This window comes from Poecile atricapillus, chromosome 9 (assembly GCF_030490865.1).
Source record: "Poecile atricapillus isolate bPoeAtr1 chromosome 9, bPoeAtr1.hap1, whole genome shotgun sequence".
NCBI lineage: Eukaryota > Metazoa > Chordata > Aves > Passeriformes > Paridae > Poecile > Poecile atricapillus.
The window spans coordinates 14,075,323-14,095,411 of record NC_081257.1 but is presented as its reverse complement, the minus strand read 5'-3'; the positions used below and the strand labels follow the sequence as shown (position 1 = coordinate 14,095,411).

The window sequence follows — 20,089 nt, the reverse complement described above, 5'->3', positions numbered from 1 at the left end:
ACAGGATCCAGAACATGGGAAACTCCTTCTGCTTTTCTCTTAATAACACAGATTTGCCCCTGCTTCCTCTAGGTCTGCAGAAGACCTCAGACTGGAGCCAGTGGCTGGTGCAAGGGACCCCAGTCACACTCCTCCATCCAGCATCAAATCCCAGTGCCCAATGCATGGGTGCTTCTCTGTGTGCTTGCAGCAAAGCCCTGGCACTGGCATGTCCCTTCACTGGGGGATTTCTGGGCAGAACTCAGCTTAATCTGGTTGTCACTTGACAGAGGACAGGGATGGGAACACGTAATGGATGCCATCTGTGTCCTCCTTGTGGGACTCAGCTGCGCCAAGGTGACCGATGCTGCACCTTGTCTGTGCTGCACTTGGGGCTTCCCCCCTTGCAGGAGGCACTGGGGCTCAGAGGTGATGTGGGGAAATGAAGAGGGCACAGCAAGATGTGCTGCTCTCCAGGGCACCCTTTGCTGGGCAGCCAAACACCAGCCTCGTGCGTGAGCACTTAGTGCAGGAGACGCACTTAAGACTTAAAATTGCTTCCAGCCTCGAGAGAAATGATATAACCAAAGGAAATGGTTTCAATAAAAGGGGATTTTTTTTCTCCTTTCTTTTAAGGGCAGCGAGAGGCTAGTTATGTGGCTGCTCAGCCTGTTTACTCTTTCCTCTTTTTTTCTTTGTGCAAATGAGATAGGGCCTTTGCTAACAAAGCTTACATGTAACCCTGGAGCACAGCTTGGATGAGCATTCCTGTAACTCCACCTGAACTTGCTCCTCTAAGAAAGCACCCCCAGCCCTTCCAGTGAGTGGGCAGCACTGCTCTGTCCCCTGGCACCAGTTGCCCCAGCCATCCCAGCAGGGCCAAAAGCCCCTGAGTTGCCCACACATCCTCCCCCTTCCCTCCCCTTAAAAGCAGAAAATTGATGTTTAAATATCTGCAGGCTCCTCAGCTTCTAAGAATTTTCAGTACATCGCAGCGGGCCCTACCTGGTTTTATGCTCCCTGTGGTGTTGTGTTGGAGTAATTTGGTCAGGGAGATTTGGAGAAGGGGTTGTTTGCCTCCCTTTTCCTCCACAAGTTTCAGTTTCAGAGCAGACTTGTGTGGGTAGCAGAGGCCAGACAGGGTGGGGACATTTCATAGTGATTTCTGTCTTCAGTTGAACCCAGCAGGGAAGTCACTGGCAGCAGTGGCCCTGGCTTCTCTGTGCCTGTGTGTGTGTGTGTCATTACTGTGCCAGCTTTTCACTGGGCTGGATCCACCCTGCCAGAGTCACCAGCACCTCAGTTTCAGCCAACAGTGACTTTTATTTGCATTTAGTCCTCACAGCTCCCAAACAAGCCATAGCTTAAAAAAGGAGGAGGTGGAAGAAGAGAGCTTCTTTCTTGCTGCTCTTTAGTCCTTGGCTGCTGATCTGCCCCTCTGGGCTCAGTGCTGGTCCTGGACTGATAAACCCATCCAATGCTGTGAGATGCTTGTGGAAGGCTTACCTTGTTGTAAACTTTAGTGGGAATAAAGGAAAATGTGGAGTGTTAGCAGACATGCAGGTGGGAACAGGGGTTTGTTTTCAGGGATAGCCAAATAATTTATTTTTCTCCCCACACTGCTTCCAACAGCCTCCATCCTAACACAGTAATTTTCCAGAAACTCTGTGAGATGGAGCTTCCTTACTGAAGTGCCAGCCAGCAAACACAGCAAATCTGTAAAGCCTCCTTCAAGGGAGACACTGCTTCCAAGACATACTTGAGCACACTTTTTTTCCCCCCTCTCTTCCATGAATGTCTATTTAATCCTCCAACTGGTAAACAACCCAATCTGTGGTGTACAGGAAAGTCTGGAAGGAAACCTCCTGATCACTGAAGCTCTGTTTTGTTCCACTGGAAGGAGAAACTCAACAGCTTCACATGGGCCATGAGGATGGGGCCAGCAGCTCCACAGCATGGAAAACCAACAGCCCAGGCAGAGTGCCCACCACACTTGGAAGGCTGGAGCTGAAGGAGGCACTGGGAGGAAGGGGCTGGCTCTTCATTAACTCCTGAGCCATGCTGGACTGTGGCAAAGCTCAACAGTGCAGCAAGGGAATGTTGCTCTCTTTTATGCTGGGGGGTACATGAGTATTTAAATAATAAATGGGATGGTGCACAGACACACATATGTAGACATACGTAACACAAATGTCTATTAAGTATTATAGCCATATACAAATGTAACTACTCAATATATAATACATACACTGACCCAGCAGTAATTCTGTTATACATTATAACATAATCATTATTTTCCTTGTATATTTGTGCACACATGAACATACCAAAGTGAGGCTGTTCTTGTTTTTTGTGTCCCTGGTGCTCTGAGAGCTCCCCAGCAGCTCCCAAGCCTTGGGCCAGACTCCAGGACTCCAAGACTTCAGGACTCTAAGATCAACCAGACTCATTTAGAGTTTCTGGTCCCCAAGCTCTGCAGCCTGAGGCCAGGATGGGAACCTTTCAGGGGGCTGGGGGCACATTACCACCACGGTTGTCTCTTCAGGGAGGCTGGACTGGCACCTTCTGCTGGTCACATTCCCTGCTCAGGGAGGAGTGCTTGGACAGGGCTGAGGGGATGATGCCCTGCCCTGCTTCTGGGGGGCAGACCCCAGCATCCCCTTGTTGTTCATGCCCTTGCTGAACATCAGCCACTGCCACATTCCCACTTCCAAGTGGAGGAGAAAACCAAATCCAGTTACACTTCAGACATAGCCCAGGCCTCCTTGATAATTACTCCTCTAAAAAGGAAGAGGGACGAAATGAAACAGTTTAAAAAGCCCAACCAACCGGGAGCCCTCAGAGATATTGTTCCCAGCGCCCGTACAGGGAATTACACCGCCTGTAGTTGGGATCACCGGTCACACGGGGTCCTCCTAGCTCCGTCCTGCTCCCGTCCTCCAGCGCTTTCGGTCGGACTGGGAAGGGTCAGACCGTGCCTGCGGCGAGGGCGGCGGCTGCCCAGAGCCGGCCCCGGCCCCGCAGCATCCCTGACCCACAGCATCCTGCCCTGCAGCATCCCTGACACACAGCATCCCTGCCCTGCAGCATCCTGCCCTGCAGCATCCCTGCCCTGCAGCATCCTGCCCTGCAGCATCCCTGACCCACAGCATCCCTGCCCTGCAGCATCCTGCCCTGCAGCATCCCTGACCCACAGCATCCCTGACACACAGCATCCCTGACCCACAGCATCCCTGCCCTGCAGCATCCCTGCCCTGCAGCATCCCTGACCCACAGCATCCCTGACCCACAGCATCCCTGACCCACAGCATCCTGCCCTGCAGCATCCCTGCCCTGCAGCATCCCTGACCCACAGCATCCCTGACACACAGCATCCCTGACCCACAGCATCCCTGCCCTGCAGCATCCCTGCCCTGCAGCATCCCTGACCCACAGCATCCCTGACACACAGCATCCCTGACACACAGCATCCCTGCCCTGCAGCATCCCTGCCCTCCAGCATCCTGACCCCGCAGCATCCCTGACCCCACAGCATCCTGACCCCGCAGCATCCTGACCCACAGCACTCCAGAGCTGGCCCCGGAGCATCCCGGTCCCAGGGATTTGACTTTGGCATGTGCTGAGCGATTCCTGTCCTGGAAAGCTCCAGCCCCGGTTGAAGGTGTTAGCTTCAGAAATACAAAGTGCTTCTTTTCTGTTTGCATAGTTAGGTTTTCCTTTGGAAAGCTTTGGATTTAGGCAGAGAGGAAGTCAAGGGTATGACCTAGGTGGTTTGGATTGTGGATGTTGGGATTTTATAGAAACAGCCCAAAGGTGGGTATTTCTAAAGGTCATACATGACCCAAAACACACCTCTACAGGGTCCTGCCTTCAGAAGCTCACAGCCAAGGATGCAGGGCTGCATTTGGTCCATTTGTGTGTGGCTGGGCTGTTGACTGGGTCAGTGGGTCAGGTCTGATGGGGATACAAGGACAGGCTGCCAATCAAACAGCCATTCACAGCTGGGACCACCTCCCCATTGCCACTGTTGCAGGAAAGATTAGAAACCACCTGGCTGAAGAACAAAACCCTGAGGTTTCTATTTCCTCACTTTCACACCAAAGAAAGCCCAAAGCAGCTCCCAGCCAGCCAGATATTGTCTAAACACCCACAGACAGCACAGCTGGGAGTGAGTATATCTGTCCTTGCCACTCATTGTGCCACCAGCACTTTACAGATACTGGCAGGGAACAGTATTTAGGAAAAATAAAAACAAACAACCATCCAAAAATCCATCCCTTTATGACCCTGTATCTGACCCCAAATTATGATTCATGACCAAAAGCGATGAAAAGATGTTGCAGTGATTTGAACAATGATTTTTCCAGGCAAAGGCAGCTCTAAGCAGGGAACACGAGACTCCTGAGAAAGCAGGAGGAATGCACTCCAAGCCTGAACGCTGCAGATGAAATTTGTTGCATCATATAATCTGTTTTTGTGCTTTGTGTTTCAGCTAGACAGGGAGATACCAAGATAGCATGAGAAAGGCCATTTCTTCAAGATCTCTAGTGCAGATTGGGAGAATCAGTCACACTTCCAGGATCACCAGCAGCTCCATTTACTTTTCTTTTTCATTGCTTTGCTGAAGCCAATCTCCAATGGAGCAAGCAAGGAGGGAGTGTCAGCATATAGATGCCACTCAGAGGCAGAGAGGGAAAAGGTTAAGATATAACAGCTGAAAGTTGTTAGATGGAAACACCATTTTTTTACAGATACTGAGAGCACTGCGGTTTTATAAAACCTCCCATTGTATTGCACTAATAAGTCAAGTGTTTGCAGCCGAGCCAGCAGACACACTCTACAGCATCTATTACCAGTGTGTTTATTTACAAAGGCAGCCAGCAAGCCAAGGCCAAACAGAAAAGAGGAAAGACTGAAATATGGACTGGTTTTAATTTAAAATCCTAGGGCTCGGTTTGTCATTTTCTTTTGTGTTTCAACACTTCCTCCCTGTTTTTTCTTCAAGGAATGATTATCCAAAGGCAACCAGGCAAAGGATTGTTTCCCTCTAGGTGTCTCTCTCCCCGTTTTTATCCTCAAGTTTTTCTCACACACACACAGGGACACACAGAGGGACACAAGCACACACACGCAGAGATTTTTCTGTCCAGTCCAACATTACCTCTCCATTACCACAGCAATCTTGCACATCCCAGCCCTGTGCTCCCCCAAACACTTTATAACTTTTATAAAGGGGCTGCACCCAGGAGCAGCCCATGCTTTCATGGGAAAAGAAGCCAGTGCTGCCAGCAGGGCCATGGGCAGGACACTGTGGATGATGTGATTTCATCAGAGCCGACACCTGCGCCCATGCTGTCTGTATGGCTTTACAACTTTATCACCTGCTTTTAAAAAATGGGAGGTGTGGGGCCTGGATTTAATGGATTTGACCAGAAATCCAGAGACATGCACACATAGGCACTGAGTGCTCTGCTGTGGCAGTTCAGGGGAAAGCACTGAGGACCTGCTGCAAGCCTTTCCTCTCTGTCTTCGGAGTGTTTTGCACCCCAACTGAGAACATGTGGAAGGAGAGGAACAAAAAATCCCTGCAGGGATAAAAATATGGTCAGAGTAACACACCTCTGTGTGCTACATCCCCCTCAGCAGGGGATGGCGTGGGAAGTGGGACGAGGACAGAGAACAAGAGAAAAAGTGTGGGCAATTTTAAATAAAATGAAAAAAATACATTAAATTATTGCTTTATTTCTGATTCTATGCAAGTCTCTGATACACTCCACTCTGACTCCTGAGACTCCATGTCTGCCCCCAAACAGTTCAGTATGGAGGAGAAAGACCTGAAGGGATCCTGCCCAAAAAAGGAGCCTTCCCAAGATTTGGATCTACAGAGGAGTCTCTTAGTTAATAGAAAGTCCCTAACCAAGGCAAGAAGTGTCTAGTCCCACCACCATTCCCTGTAGATTTGAAGACTGGGAGGGAAAGGGAAGGAAAAGCTCCAGCCCCAGTGTTTTGAGAAGTGTTCTTCCTCCAGGTCATGCATGAACAAGGCATCAGGAGGTGGAGCAGACCCTAATAAAAGGGCACAGGGAAGAAGTCACCCAAGAGATGAGCACAAAGTAGGAGGAGGGGAATTGTGGCAAGGTGAGAGTTATCCAGCTCTCCCTCACCTCATCCCCGGCAGCCCCTGCCTCATCGGATGCGGAGGTATGAGGGGATGGAGTAATTGAACAGCAAGTAGTCCATTTTGTATAAATTAAAGAGTCTCCTTTGGTAGAAGGGGCTAATGTCCTGGAAGAACTGGGCTGTCATGTCGTCTGTCGTCCTGGTGGTCTTGGATGAAGCCGGGAACTTGACGCTCGTGTCGGCCCCCACCAGCTGCAGGATGTAGTTGGCATCTTCGGCCAAGGTCTCATACTTGCCCACCACGTCGTAGTGGATGATGCAGGGGTGGCAGAGCGAGTGCACCCGCTCCCAGTGCTCGTTGAAAGGCTCCTCCTGCTGTGTCCGTGGATCCAGCAGGTAGTACACGAACTCCTCAAAGCGCACGTCGTCCCCGCGCTCCAGGGCGCGCTCGCTGGGCTCCCGCCGGTGCCGCCGGATGATCTTGGTCCCGTAGCGCTTGTGGAAGGCCGTGTTGTAGCTGAGAGTGAACTTGTTGCGGTAGGCCGAGACCAGGCGCTCGAAGGGCTCCCGCACGAAGACGAACTTGAGGTAGCTGCGCAGGCGGTAGTTGATCTCGGGAACGCTGTACTCGGAGAGGGTGCGCAGGTTGGAGGGGACGTGGGCCTCATGGGCAGGGATTCCCAGCGGGTCCTGGTACTTGCCTTGCCCCGTCAGGACCATCATCACCCGCTTCCAGTTAGTGCAGGCCACTTTGGGCACGTAGCAGTAGAGCAGCCCGTGCGTGTCATCCACCACCAAGTGCCGCAAGTCATCCGGCTGCAGGAGACGCCGCTTGCGGGTGTAACGGCTGCAGACGTTGCTCAACATCTCCCTTCTCTGCTGGTGAACGGCCTGCAGGGACGACTGCTCAAACTGGGGAGAAAAAACCCAACAGAGATGGTCACCGGCTTGCCCAAGCTGACTGTGGCCTACACACAACATTTGGCCCACAGTTGTCCCCACTGCTTCCCCTTTACTGGGTTGGTCAGTCACCCACACGGGATTTTGGAGACAGCACTCACTGTGAACCCAACTGGATTTGGTGCACTTAATCCTTGGATAGGTTGGCATCAAAAGAAAGGACAAAATGTGATGAGGAGCTGGATGAGGAGGAAAATTGAAGGGGGTGAGTGAAGAACAGGCAGAGCAGAGAGAGTCAATAACAGCAGTTTTTAAAAGCAGACACACACACTGGGCCAATGCGCTCTCCCTCACACCAGTGTGGGGGGATGCATGCCCCAGGGACAGAAGCACAGCCTGTGCACTGCCCTGCACTGACACCCACACATGTGTGCTGCTGGGAACCCCCAGCCAAGGGCAGAAACGTGGCACACACATTTGGGCATGCTGCACGGAAACGGCCTGGGTGTCCTGCCAAGGAAAGGAAAATGGAAATGGTCTCTAATGCCCAGTCCAATGCCTCAAGTCTGGTCAGATTCCTTTGGCTGCAGGGACAAGGAACACGGTTCTTTAACCCTTCTGACCGTCACATCAAGAACTGGCAGCTGCTGCACTGGCTTACCAGAAGCCCAGAGTCCCTTAAACCCCGGCCCAGCTGAAACCCCCTTGCAGATCTGGGGACATGACCTTTCATGTCATGGTTTTTGTCAGAAATCCCAAAATGTCATTAGAACATCTGGGGCAGGAAACCATTTCCAGGAAGTCAGAAGGGGAACGTCCCCTCCTCCTCCTGCCCACCATGTCCCTGTTTTGCTCACAAGGGTTGGGAAATTTCATGTTCCTCATTGCTGGGAACATCCAACAGCCTCATCTGGAAACAGCATCAGCAAGCAGCCGCTAACCCAGGGTGGCCCTGACCCCACAGGGCTGTGGCTTTAATGCCATGCAGAGACCACCATCTCCCAACATCACAGTGGCTCCCACTTTGGGGCTGTAAAGACAATCCTACCAGCGTCAGAGGGTGCCACAGCAAACAGCTCTGCAGTTGCACAGATGTGGCAACCTCCAGATGAAGGGCAAGGGCAGGCCTTGCTGCCTACATGGCTGCTGAGAGCTGTCACTGCCCAGGCCTGCTAAAGGACACCCTTTGCCAGGCTTCAGGTGCTCTCTCACTGCTCCCTGGGGGCTAGTGACGTGTTTCCAGGGACAATTATAAGGGCTTGTAAAGCTCCTGCCAGGAGCTGGGATACTAAGACAAACTGTCCATCCTGTGGATGATCCAGCAGACCTGTCATCTTCAGAGAGACACTAAACATCTGAGCAAACCACTCCTTCTGCAAGGGATGGACCACACTCAGACTCTTTTGGATCTTGTTTCCACAAAAGAAATAACCTAGTCCAAGTCACCTTACTGACCAGTTTCTCCAGGAACCTGCATGGGCAGGAATCTGAGACAAGGACAGGAGAAAGTATCCTATCCTTACTCCTTCCAACAGGAACATGGTAAGGGAAAATGCAAAAATGAAGGAAATTCAGGTGAACAGATGCTAACTGCCAGCAAGGTATGACTCTGACATTGTTGGCTACTAGGCTACAAAGAAAATACAGCACCTAGGGAGGTGATAACCACAGCTGAAGAAGCATTCTCATGCTGCCTTGCAACACAGCCAAACCTTTCAGTAGCAATTTCTTTTGTTTGGAGCCTTCCCGTCAGCTTTTAGAATTGGAAAACCTTTTTGAAAGGGTTTAGAAAAAGAGGCATTTTAATAATGTGATTTTTTTCAGGTGTTTTTCCCTGCACTGGCATAATTCAAAACTATTGGACCAGAGAGACAGACAGACAGACACTGTCTGCAGGCATGGCAACAAATAAATGTGACTACTTTTCAGCAGCCGCCCACTGGAATAAATGCATGTCTTGCAGTTATTTCAGACCAAAATTGCTCCCTTCATTTCCTTCTCTTTAAAAGCCAGGGAAATTAAGTATCACTTTTAAGGAAATAACACCTTGACATTCCAGCAGCGTCAGGGTTTGCTGGCATCATGGCCAAGGGAGTCCATATTTGCCATTTTTCAGAGAGCAAATGTACTTTGGTTGCTTACAGACATCAGAGCATCAACCTAGACAATAACACAAAGCAACACATATGGAAAGATCTGACTCTGGCTGCATTGGAAAGATCTGACACGGGCAGTGGGGAGGCAGCAGGGATGGCAGCCCACTGAGGGGCCACCAGCATCGCCCTCTGCTCTTGGGGCTGCAACAGCTGCCAGCCCCATGGACAGGGGAGGTGCAGGGCACATTTGGTGGCTGGGGCATGTGGCAATGCACCCGTTGGAGGGTGGCTTCCCACAGGGCTTCCTGCAGGGAAGTTGTGGGTGAAGATCCCTCTGCAAAGGCAAGTGTGGCTGAATGAGGGGAAAACTGCCCAGGGGGAAATGCAGCAGAAAGAAACAGACACTTTTTAGGGCTCTGACCACATGCCCTGCTGTGAAGGACAAGCGGGACACCTTCCCTGATTCCTGCACAGGGAGGGACCCACTAAGCCCACCTGGAGGGGAGTGATTCCTTGCCCAAGCTGTGCCTGGTTGCTCATTTCTCAGCAGGAATAGCTGTCACAGCTCAGAGTGATGGAGAGGCCTGAGATGTTCCAGAATTATAAATCCCCCATGGCTGAGTCCAGTTATATCTATGTAAACATATATATGTGCACATACCTATGTGCATGCATAGATATGAAGCAGCTAGCACAGAAACATGTCATTTATTAGCTCAAAAAGGGCAGCAATGAAGCTCTTTCCCTATGATGGCCCAGAGCTGGCTCTGAAATGTTCAGATGGCAAAGTCTCCCAGGTTTGCCTGGCTAGGTCTCAGCCCACTAGTAATTAAAATGTTTGCCCAAGTACCAGCAAGGGCCATAAGCAGTTTTTATCAAGTTACTCCTCCCTGCAGTGTGGTATTGTCTTTTAGACACAGCCAGAGGTTCAGCTGCAAGGATCCTGGGAGTGGCTGGACCTGGCACAGTGTCCCACACACCAGAGGAGAGGAAGAAAGGGTTAGAACTCAGTGCTCCACTTGATCTTCATCCCAGCACTTCTCTGTCCCTGTCCCCTTACCTGGTCGCTCTCATACAGGGCCTGGAGTGGGCTGCGACCAGCCTTGCCTCGCCAGGTGGATCTCATCTCTTCGGAGGCTGAAAAAGGAGTGAGAAAAATCAGAGGGGTTGGAAGGGTTTGCTTCCCTCACCTTCTCTTGAGATGCCCAAGCTGGGATAAGACAACCTCTCCCAAGAAGAGACAAACCCATTTTGCACTGGAAGCAATTCTCAAGCAATGCTCTTCCCTCCCCTTTACTTTACAACAAAACCTGCAGTTAGGACTCTAAAGGTTCAGACCTATTTTTTAACAAATAAAACACCGTAAATAAAGGTAACAATTACAAATTCCAGAGCTCCTAGGAAAAGTTTGATCCATATGCTTTTGGGAAATGCCACTTTGTCCAGGCTGTATGTTCAAGGGAATGACCCAGAGGAGACAGGACCCTGAGCAGCATTGCCACAGCCCTGTGAGGGGTGAGATAGCCTCTGTGCTTGGCAGAGATAGGGGGCAGATCCAGCACTGGCAGCTCTGTGCTGAGCTCCCACAGGCTCTGAGTTTGCACTTCCAGGCTCAGAGACACAGACAGGAGCACACAAATTGGTCACGTGCTTTGTTTGATTGGTAAATCAATTGAAGTTCTTATTTGCTATTTCTTTTTTTTTTTTTCTTCCCTTCTAAACCAGCAGCATCTCCTCTGGTGTTGGAAGCTGAAGACAGCAGCCCAGGCAGTCCTTGTCCCCTCCCTACCCTGCAGATCAGCTGTTTTGTTTTTGAGGTCCATTTGCAGCAGCACCAAACCCAGGGCTGGATGTGGCACCAGAAACCCAATCAGTGACAGCTGCTCAAGTTCTCATGCTCATAAATTATTTGGGGATGCAACCACCTTCCAGGGTAGGAAGCATCTGCTTCAGCTGCCATTCCTCAGCCCCTGAGGTCCCCTCAGGGACCTGTTTCCAGCAGAGTGGAGACAAACCATGTGGCCTGGATATCCCAAAGCCAATGCATGGAGCCAGCCATGGCAGGGGCACAGGCTCTCACTTGCAGCAACTTCAAGCAGCTCTTCCACCACACACCCACCCTCTGCCTCTTGGCTCTGACTCTCTCCACTGGCAGAGGATGCCATGACAGTTTTCACATGACAAGGTTTGTAACCATGGGGGCTGTGCAGCCCTGGAGTTGGCTTCCACAGAAGGAATCACACCATGAGTTTTAAAATGGAGAACTGTGTTTTTTCTGAAGGGGAAGATAGGACACATTGTTCAGGAGACTGTGGCCTGGGAGGCTCTTCCAGTCCTCCAAGTTCCTGGAAAAAGCATCTGCCACAAGAGATTTCTGGCAATGTGAAGGTTTCTAACAGAAGCTTTTCGCATGACAGTTTGGGGCTCTGGATCTTTTCATTCACTGACCGTCACCGAACAACCCCAAATTTGTTATACATGTCCCAGGCGTCTGTACAACCAAAATAACCAAAAGGAAAAATCCAGATCCTGAGTTCATTTTAACATGCTTGTATTTTGCTTAAATGAAAACTGCTCCAAAGCACAAAGTCACCAGGGTCTCAGCTAAACATTATTCATTCCTGGAGCTGCAGTTAGGAGGAAATGACTGCCTGACCTCACCAGATTTCATCAGCAGTGCCTGTACGCTTGCGCGTCTGTGGGAAATGACACATCCTGCAGCACTGGATTGATCAAGATGTGACTCAACGAGAAGGTACACTTTCTTCCTCAATCCTCTACATCAGTTACCCCACAGGAGGGTGAAATAGCATCCGTGCCAGTGGGAGATAAGCAGAAAATCCAACATGCAGTGCTGGGCTGCGATGCTCATCCCAGAGGAGCCCAGTTTCACATTTCCAGGCTCAGCCCTCTGCAAATGACAGGGAACGAGATTGACCTTGAAAACTTGACTCACTGCAGCTCACCTCTGCAAACAGAGAGCACTAAACCTGAGCCCCTTTCCCCTCTGGGGCTGATAAACTCCTGTTGGATGTAGGTTTGTGACCCCGCTGAGGGCTGCTGGCAGTGCCTTGCAGCAGACACTGCTCCTATATTTAGTAAAACAACGTGGAGGCGTTTGTTTTTTGTGATTAACACGTGCATCAGCCAGAACCTTTCTCACCGGGACAGAAGCAAACCCCAGGTGGTTCAGGCTGACATAAGGCTGTTAGAAATGCAAATAGCTCATGCTGGTGCTGCACAGGGCAGCGTGGAAACGGCCCAGGGAAAGGCTTCGGTGCCTGTTGCAGCGTCAGGTCATGGCCCCGAGGAACACTGGCTTGGCAGGAGGCTCTCTGGGCTCAACAAAAGGCAAATCTGCAGTAAAGAGGGGAAGGAGCAGAGGTCAGGCAGGTCACAGCCATGCTCTGACCTCTTCAGTCCTCTTTTCTTCAGAGGGACCAGCCTGGCCAGTGGCTGCTGCACTTTGCAGGGCTCTTGCCAACAGCCCCAGCAGAAACGTTGCAAAATAGATTTCCTCCAGCCCTTCCCCAGCACAAGATCTGGCAGAGAACAAGGCATTTTCTCTGGATAGCAGCAAACCCCCTGGGATCCCTGCTATGCTCTTGCTGTACAGAGTTCCAGAAAAAATGGGGAAGACATAAAAAAAACGGAAAAAAAATATCCCTGCCAGGCTGCTCCCGTGCAGCTGGAGGAGGCCAGGAGTGCTGAGCTGGCAGGGGAAGACACCGGCACTCGGCACTGGCTGCATCCTGACGGCTCCAAAGCGATGACACCATCCCTGCCCCAGGCGCTGCCAAACCCTTCACAGCCAGGCCTGGCCTGGCAGCAGGTTTTTGGTTTTTACACGGCTCCGCTGCAGGCAGTCTCTCCGCTCAGAAATTGTCTGCACGGCATCCCGAGGAGAAAAGCAGCCGGGATCCCAGCTGGGCCACGATGGTGACTTTTGGAGCCAGGGTGGAGCCCCGTGGCAGATGCAGCTGTGGCCCTGCACACCTCCATGAGGCACCCTGCAGGAGGAGGGCAGCATCCGCTGTGTCCCGTGGGATGGACTGTCCATGCTCCATAACGCTGGTCAGAGAGGCTGCAGGTGTGTGAACAGAGACAAGTCCAGGCTATCTGTGCCCAAAGCATCCCCAAAACATCTGGGATCACCTGGCTGTCACACTGGTAAGCAGGCCAGGGCTGCTGCAAGCCGCTTGAGCCAGCAACAGGCTGGAGACAGTGATTTAATGGAGTCCACCCCACTAAGATCAGCCTTGGACACCCGACACAGCCCTGCCCCATGAGCCCAGGCTGTGGCCACCCCCTGCTCACCAGTCCCAGCACCTGCAGCATCACTGCTCACACACTCCTGTCCCAGCCCTCCCTCTTGCCAGATGGCTGGAATTTACACATCCCTACTATTCCACTCATTCATGATGAGAGCAAGAGCAAACCATTCCCTGTACCATTGGTTTACCAACGTCTGGAATACCCCTGGGACTCCCAAAAAGTTAGAGAAGGCCAAGGAATACTAAAATAAATGACAGTGTTGAGGAGGGAGTATCATGTGAGTGAATTAATGGTTTGTGTTGCAATTTGGCACCATGGCCCTGAGTACAGCAGGATATTCCATCATGGAGCAGCTGCCAAGTCCTTCGAATCTTGGTTTTTCTCCTGACTTTATAGCTTGTTACTGAGGTTCCCAGATTCCACCACATGCAGTGGTAATCCCTGGAAATTTAGCATTGCCACAATTGCATCTGAAAGCCGTGACATCACTTAGCCAAGGCATATCAACTTTCTAAAGAGGAAAAAACACCAACCCTTGGCAACTGCAGGATCACTATTTGGGTGAGAAGTATCAACACAGTGCATGTCTGTGATCCAAATCTGAAGTGTTTTTCACTCACACAGGCAGAAGGAAGGACCACATTTGTTCTCTGAATCTTCAAACGATGAGACAAGAGAATAGGAGTGATGTGGAGCAGACCAAAACCACTGTGCTGAGGCAGAGACACTGACCAGAAATCACTGGATAAGATGAGCCTGAAAGGAAGCTCAGGCACATTTTTGAGTCTCCTGTGCTACAAGGGCTTCAGGCTTTCTTTTGGAGCTTAAGACAATATCACACTTCCTCCTTTCTTTCTTCCTGTACCCCAGATTTCAGTGCTGTCCCATCACAGCTAAGCTACTCTCCCACAGTGTGACATAAACACTGCAGCAGGACCTGGGGCTTCAGTGTCTTGCCAGCTGTCCTTGGAACAGGGAATAGACTTTAAAGCTGTGAATATTTAGGTGTACTAGATGATTGCAAAGACAGCCAGACATGTGTGAGGTGAGGGAAAGACTGGATCATACCTATTCCAGACTGCTGGAAGCAGCAGTGAAAGAATATGCTGTTTTGGCTGCAGAGACCCTTAAAAAGGGAGGGAGGTTCTCTGCAACCACAACAGCAAATCCAGTGCGTGAATTGAAGAGTTTGGCTTAGAGACAGGATTCAGGCAGCAACAAGCCTGCTAGGCTGACATCAGCATTACCCAGGCTTTAGAAAACAGTCTGGAGAAAAGAAAGCAATTAAAAGATGTGGGTGCAACTGGATAATAAATAACTAAGAATGAAAATCAACATGGCACTTACCAGACACAGCTCACAGCCATGCAAACTTGTCTGTAAATAAAATAAGCTGTTTCTGTAGATCAAGCCTATGTGGTAGATCCTCACCCAGATACACACAGAGAGACAACAGAGGGAACAAGGACTTCAGTCAGAGAGGATGAAGTTTATTAGGTGAACTGTGAAGGTCATAAGCAACAAGAAAGCAGGTGGCACTTAAATGAGAAATACTGGGCAGAGGGCAGATTTCTAGAAAAATACTTCTCAGATTAGCTTTGGGATTAATACTTGGAGAAGGAGTTGCCATAAAAAGAGAAAGATACTGATGATGGCCAAAGACTTGAGAAAGGATGCCATGTCAGGGAAAGACAAACACCAACAGGGAAACTGAAGTTCATCCTGGATGAGGGGAGTGAAATTTAACAGGATTTAATTTCACAATATTGGAATTCAGCAGTTTCTGCTACTTTGCTGCTGGAAGTGGCAGGAGGTCCCAGATACATTAGTTCTGGGCCATCAGCTGCCAGTGTGATAGTCATAAAAAAAGGTAAATGAAGCCCTGAAACAAATCAGGTGAAATATCTGCCATCACAGCAAAAACCAGCATTATCCATATGCTATTATCCACAGCATTGGTGACTGTCATCTGCAGCACTGACAGCTCTGCTCTCCTGGGACCAAGGCAGACCCAGAGCTGCTGAGAAGGGCTGCCAGGTGAGCGGGTGATCCCAGGACTTGCTGTGCCATGGGAGGTGCCAGGGGCTGGATGTGGGTACGGGCTGAGCTGGGATGTGATCACCCCCTGGGAACACACCAGCAGAGAGGGATGGCAGGTGTTTCACATGCAGGACATCTTCACACCCACTTGCTCAGGTGCCAGACAGGAAGAGGTTTGGAAACCCCAGATCAGTGGGAGTGAGTGGCTGGGATGCAACAGGAGGAACCCCAACTCATTTTGGGCTTGAGGATGAAGCTGTCAGATATTTTCCAGGCTAAATCCTAGTTTGTGGGGTTCTAGACACATCTAGAACCCCACAGAATCTTCTAGAACCCCATAGAAACCTCTAGAAACCCCATAGATGCTTCTAGAACCCCACAGAAACCTCCAGAACCCCGTAGAATCCTCCAGAACCCCTCAGAAACCTCCAGAACCCCACCGAAACTTCCAGAAACCTCATAAATGCTTCTAGAACCCCATAGATGTTTCTGGAACCCCATAGAAACCCCATAGGAACCTCCTAAATGCTTCTAGAACCCCATAGGTTCCTGTAGAACCCCATAGAAACATCTAGAACCCCATAGAAGAACCCCATAACACAGTCAGAACCCCAAAGATGCTTCTAGAACCCCATAGAACCACCTAGAACCCCATGGAACCATCTAGAACCACCTAGAGCGATCTAGAACCACCTAGAACCGTCTAGAGCCTCTAGAACCATCTAGAACCTCTAGAACCTCTAGAACCACCTAGAACCTCTAGAACCTCTAGAACCTCTAGAACGGTCTAGAACATCTAGAACGATCTAGAGCCTCTAGAACCTTCTAGAACCTCTAGAACAGTCTAGAACAGTCTAGAACAGTCTAGAACCTCTAGAACGGTCTAGAACCTCTAGAACCACCTAGAACCTCTAGAACGATCTAGAGCCTCTAGAACCTTCTAGAACCTCTAGAACAGTCTAGAACAGTCTAGAACCTCTAGAACGGTCTAGAACCTCTAGAACGATCTAGAGCCTCTAGAACCTTCTAGAACCTCTAGAACAGTCTAGAACTGTCTAGAACCTCTAGAACAGTCTATAACCACCTAGAACCTCTAGAAACTTCTAGAACCTCTAGAACATTCTAGAACAGCCTAGAACCTCTAGAACAGTCTAGAACAGCCTGGAACCTCTAGAACAGTCTAGAACAGTCTAGAACAGTCTAGAACAGTCTAGAACAGTCTAGGACCTCTAGAACCTTCTAGAACCTCTAGAAGAGGCTTGATGGCTAGAGAGCAAAGGTCATGTTCCCATGCAGCAGTTAGCTGGGAAAGAATTAGACAATGGAGTACAGTTGGTGTGAGATGTTGCAAAAGTCAGGAAGACCTTAGTGATAACTGTTAACTGAGAACAGGACGCTGCATTCAGAAGAATGTGAATTCAGCATAGATGAGCAATCACAGGAATGTAGAACTGGGTGGAGTTGGCCTTAAAAGAAATATCCAATAATGAGCTTGCTTTTGCAATATGTATGAGCCTAATTATTGATGCTATATAAGTGGTTTTAGAGTTACCAATAAATGAGACTTGCTGATCATTCATATTGAGTGCTGCATTTCTCCCGCCGAACTCGACAAATGGCGCCCGAAAAACCAAAATGATTTTAGAACCCCAAAGATGCTTCTAGAACTCAATAAAAAATCTCTACAACCTCATAAATGCTTTTAGAACTCCATAGAAACTTCCAGAACCTCATAGATGCTTCTAGAACCCCATGGATGTCTCTAGAACCTCATAGGAACCTGTCTTGGTTCTAGAAGACAGGTGTCTGCTAGGGAGAGCAGGAGCCTCCCTTGGGATGAAAGAATGTAGAACCCCTCCCTCCGAATTATTATAATTTTGAAATCAAGGGGGCTTTCAGGCAGAGATCTGGGGATGGGAATAACAGTTCTTTACTAGTATAACCTGGATCCTGCAGCCACAAGAAGTCAAAAACTCCACATGTGATCTCCAATATGAAACACTGGAGAGGGTTAACACCTGGAGGAGATCCAGTGGTCTCCAGCCAAGGGAAGTGAAGAGACAACACATGTTGCACATGAGCAGGCACCCCAGAGGCCCTGAGGAGCTAATCCTGACCCCACCACTGCCTCCCTGCTGCTGTCTCACAGCCCCAGCTTTGCTTCCTGTTGTGTCTGTGCAAAACCTAAAAAAAGAGAAAAAAATAATTGCGGTGCCTGAAATGATCAGTGCAAATTACAGCCTGCAAATGCCAGCAGGGCAGTGGGAGAGGTGCTCCTTTGTTCTGTAGGAAGAGTCCGCTCTCAGGGCAGACCCTCTTGGAAGGGAATGCTCTTCCTCACACCAAAGAAGTTGTTCTGAAATTGAAGGTGATATTTTCAATGGATTCTGATTTGAACAAAGGAAAAAGGACTGGTGACAGGAGCTGTCTGCTTGGCACACATGGCATGTGTGCAGCTGAACTGATGGGAGAAGGAAGAGTATACAGTGGGAAACAAATAACTGTACTGCCAGAAGGGTGAACAACCGGAGCTCTGCGGTGTACAGGGGTTAGCACTTGGTTTAAGTCAGTCGCTGGAAGAGCCAGAAATTAGGACCTGGATCTCTTTGTGGGCACAGCAAGAGCTTCTCCAGACCTTGCTGACTCCTCTCCAGGACCTGCCAGGGGTAATCAGTGAGTGCTTCAGCCTCAGCAGTCACAGCTCACTCACCCCTGACCACAAAGATGCCACTCCACAAAGACAGGCTCCTCACTACTGAAATAATGCACCCGAGAGACACAGAGAAGGATCTTGCCATAGAATTTCTGAGAGGATATTGTAACTGTGCCAGTCAAAGCCAAACCCTAACTGCAGCCACTGGCTGTTAAATCTGTCCAATTTTTGATTTTAACATCCAAACAGAACACACACAAAAAAAAAAAAATGGGGAAAAAAAGTGAAAAAGAAAATAGAGCTTGGCAGCAGCAGTGATGGATCCAGACAGTTCTTGCAGTCTGAGCTCAGCTTTCCCTCCTGGTTTGATAGCAAAGACTGAGACATGCAGCTAGACACACAGACTGCATGAGGATGCATGAACACATGGAGGCCAAGAAATCCCACATGGATGCACCAGTTGAACCCCTGGCAGTGTTCAGTGGCCCATGTGAAGAGCCCTGACTGGAAGGATCAGAACTCTAGGGTCAAAAAATGTTCTCTCCAGAAAGCAGTTTAATTCCAGGGAGCTCTGGCCTTTATGCTTGGGCTCCTACTGGTGGAAAACACGATTCCTTAATTTCTGTCTAAGCACAAAGGCTGATTGTTGTTTGTTGTTTTCGTTTGGTTTTAAATACAGATATTTTTCAAAACTATGGTGATGTGAGAATCCAACAACAGGATCCCACAGCGAACTCCAGACTCATTTACTGCCTTAATGTTGTGGAAGGCAGTGACCTCTCTTTGGTGGACAAGATGATAAAATAAGTGACCATTTGCTTTCTCGCATCATACTCTTGGCTGCAAAGAACAATGTGGCAGTTCTGGTGTTCACAGAGCTAAGGGAGGACCTTTGGGAATTATTTTTTATTTTATTTCTTACTGAAAGGTTTTGATTTGGGAATGGGAATTTTTTGGCTCCAAAAGCAAATCAAATTTTTGGCTTCAAAGAGGCAATCAAATCTCCTTGGATTCTTGTGACTGCTCATTTTTCCTGCATCTAGAAAATCAAGGATATAGACAACAGAGACTTAATTAAAAAGCTTAGGAAAAGAAATCTAATAGAGCCACATGATTGATCTGCTTAAATGCATCCTTCATCTTTGTGAATTCAGACACAATCACCTCTGCTGGGGAACTGCAAGTGGAAGGAGGTGAAAGTGCCAGGGCTCATCCAGATGTCTGCACCCAGAACACTCAGAGGGAGTGGGCAGCATCCATGCCCCATTCTGGCAGGTAACAGGCAGCAGAACATACACAAGAAAGAACTTTGGGGAGAGAGAACATGTCACAACAATACTCAGACAAGCACAAGCAATGGCAAAAAAGCAACCAGCCCCATAGAGAACTACCAGAAGAGATGATTTCTGGTCTTTTCCCTGGGTGTCCCAGGCACAGCACCTCTCCCCAAGGAGAGCTCAGATATCAACAGTCTGCACCTTGCACAGGCTCCACATGGCAGCAAACAGATCCCTGTGGAGCAAAGGCTGTACCTGACCTCTTTTGTTCATCCTGGGGCTGTGCCAGTGAGTGGTGAGCAGGAGTGATGGAGGGGAGCTGGCATCAACTCGCAGACTCTGTAACTCTAATATTTACAATACAAACATGCATTTCTTGTTCCAGACCAACTTCCTCTATAGCTCAGGAAATGCCCCTGTGGCCCTTCCCACCGTTGCTTCTCTTTTCATGGTGCTTTTCCCCAGTTATGCCTTGTTCAGCCTGTTCTGCCTCATGACAATGTCCTCTTGCAGAGGCTCAGCACTGACACAGGTAACAGCTTGCCAGCTCACACAGATCCATGCAGTGTGGTCACAGGCAGACCCACCACCGGCCTCTTCCAGTGTTTTCCTTGCTGATGAACAAGCCAGTGATGTATTACCCAAGTAATTCCTGACAGCCTGCCCTTGGCTCTGTGGGCCAAGCCTTGGGAAGGGCTGGCTGCTCTGCATGTCTCTCTGCTGAGGTACAGGCGGCAGAGAGTCTGTTG

General features: G+C 49.6%; 1 protein-coding gene across 2 annotated transcripts in view; it reads right to left on the bottom strand.

Moving 5' to 3' along the window:
* Window positions 1-4,826: 4,826 nt before the first annotated feature.
* CHST13 (carbohydrate sulfotransferase 13) overlaps window positions 4,827-20,089 on the bottom strand; it is a 31,445-nt gene continuing 16,182 nt past the window's right edge. For both annotated transcript variants that reach the window (XM_058844801.1, XM_058844802.1), the window contains exons 2-3: window positions 10,156-10,232; window positions 4,827-7,011 (exon numbers count right to left, since the gene is read on the bottom strand). In XM_058844801.1, coding sequence (XP_058700784.1) covers window positions 6,166-7,011; window positions 10,156-10,232 — 923 coding nt within the window. In that variant the 3' untranslated portion in view covers window positions 4,827-6,165. The remainder of the gene's footprint in view (window positions 7,012-10,155; window positions 10,233-20,089) is intronic.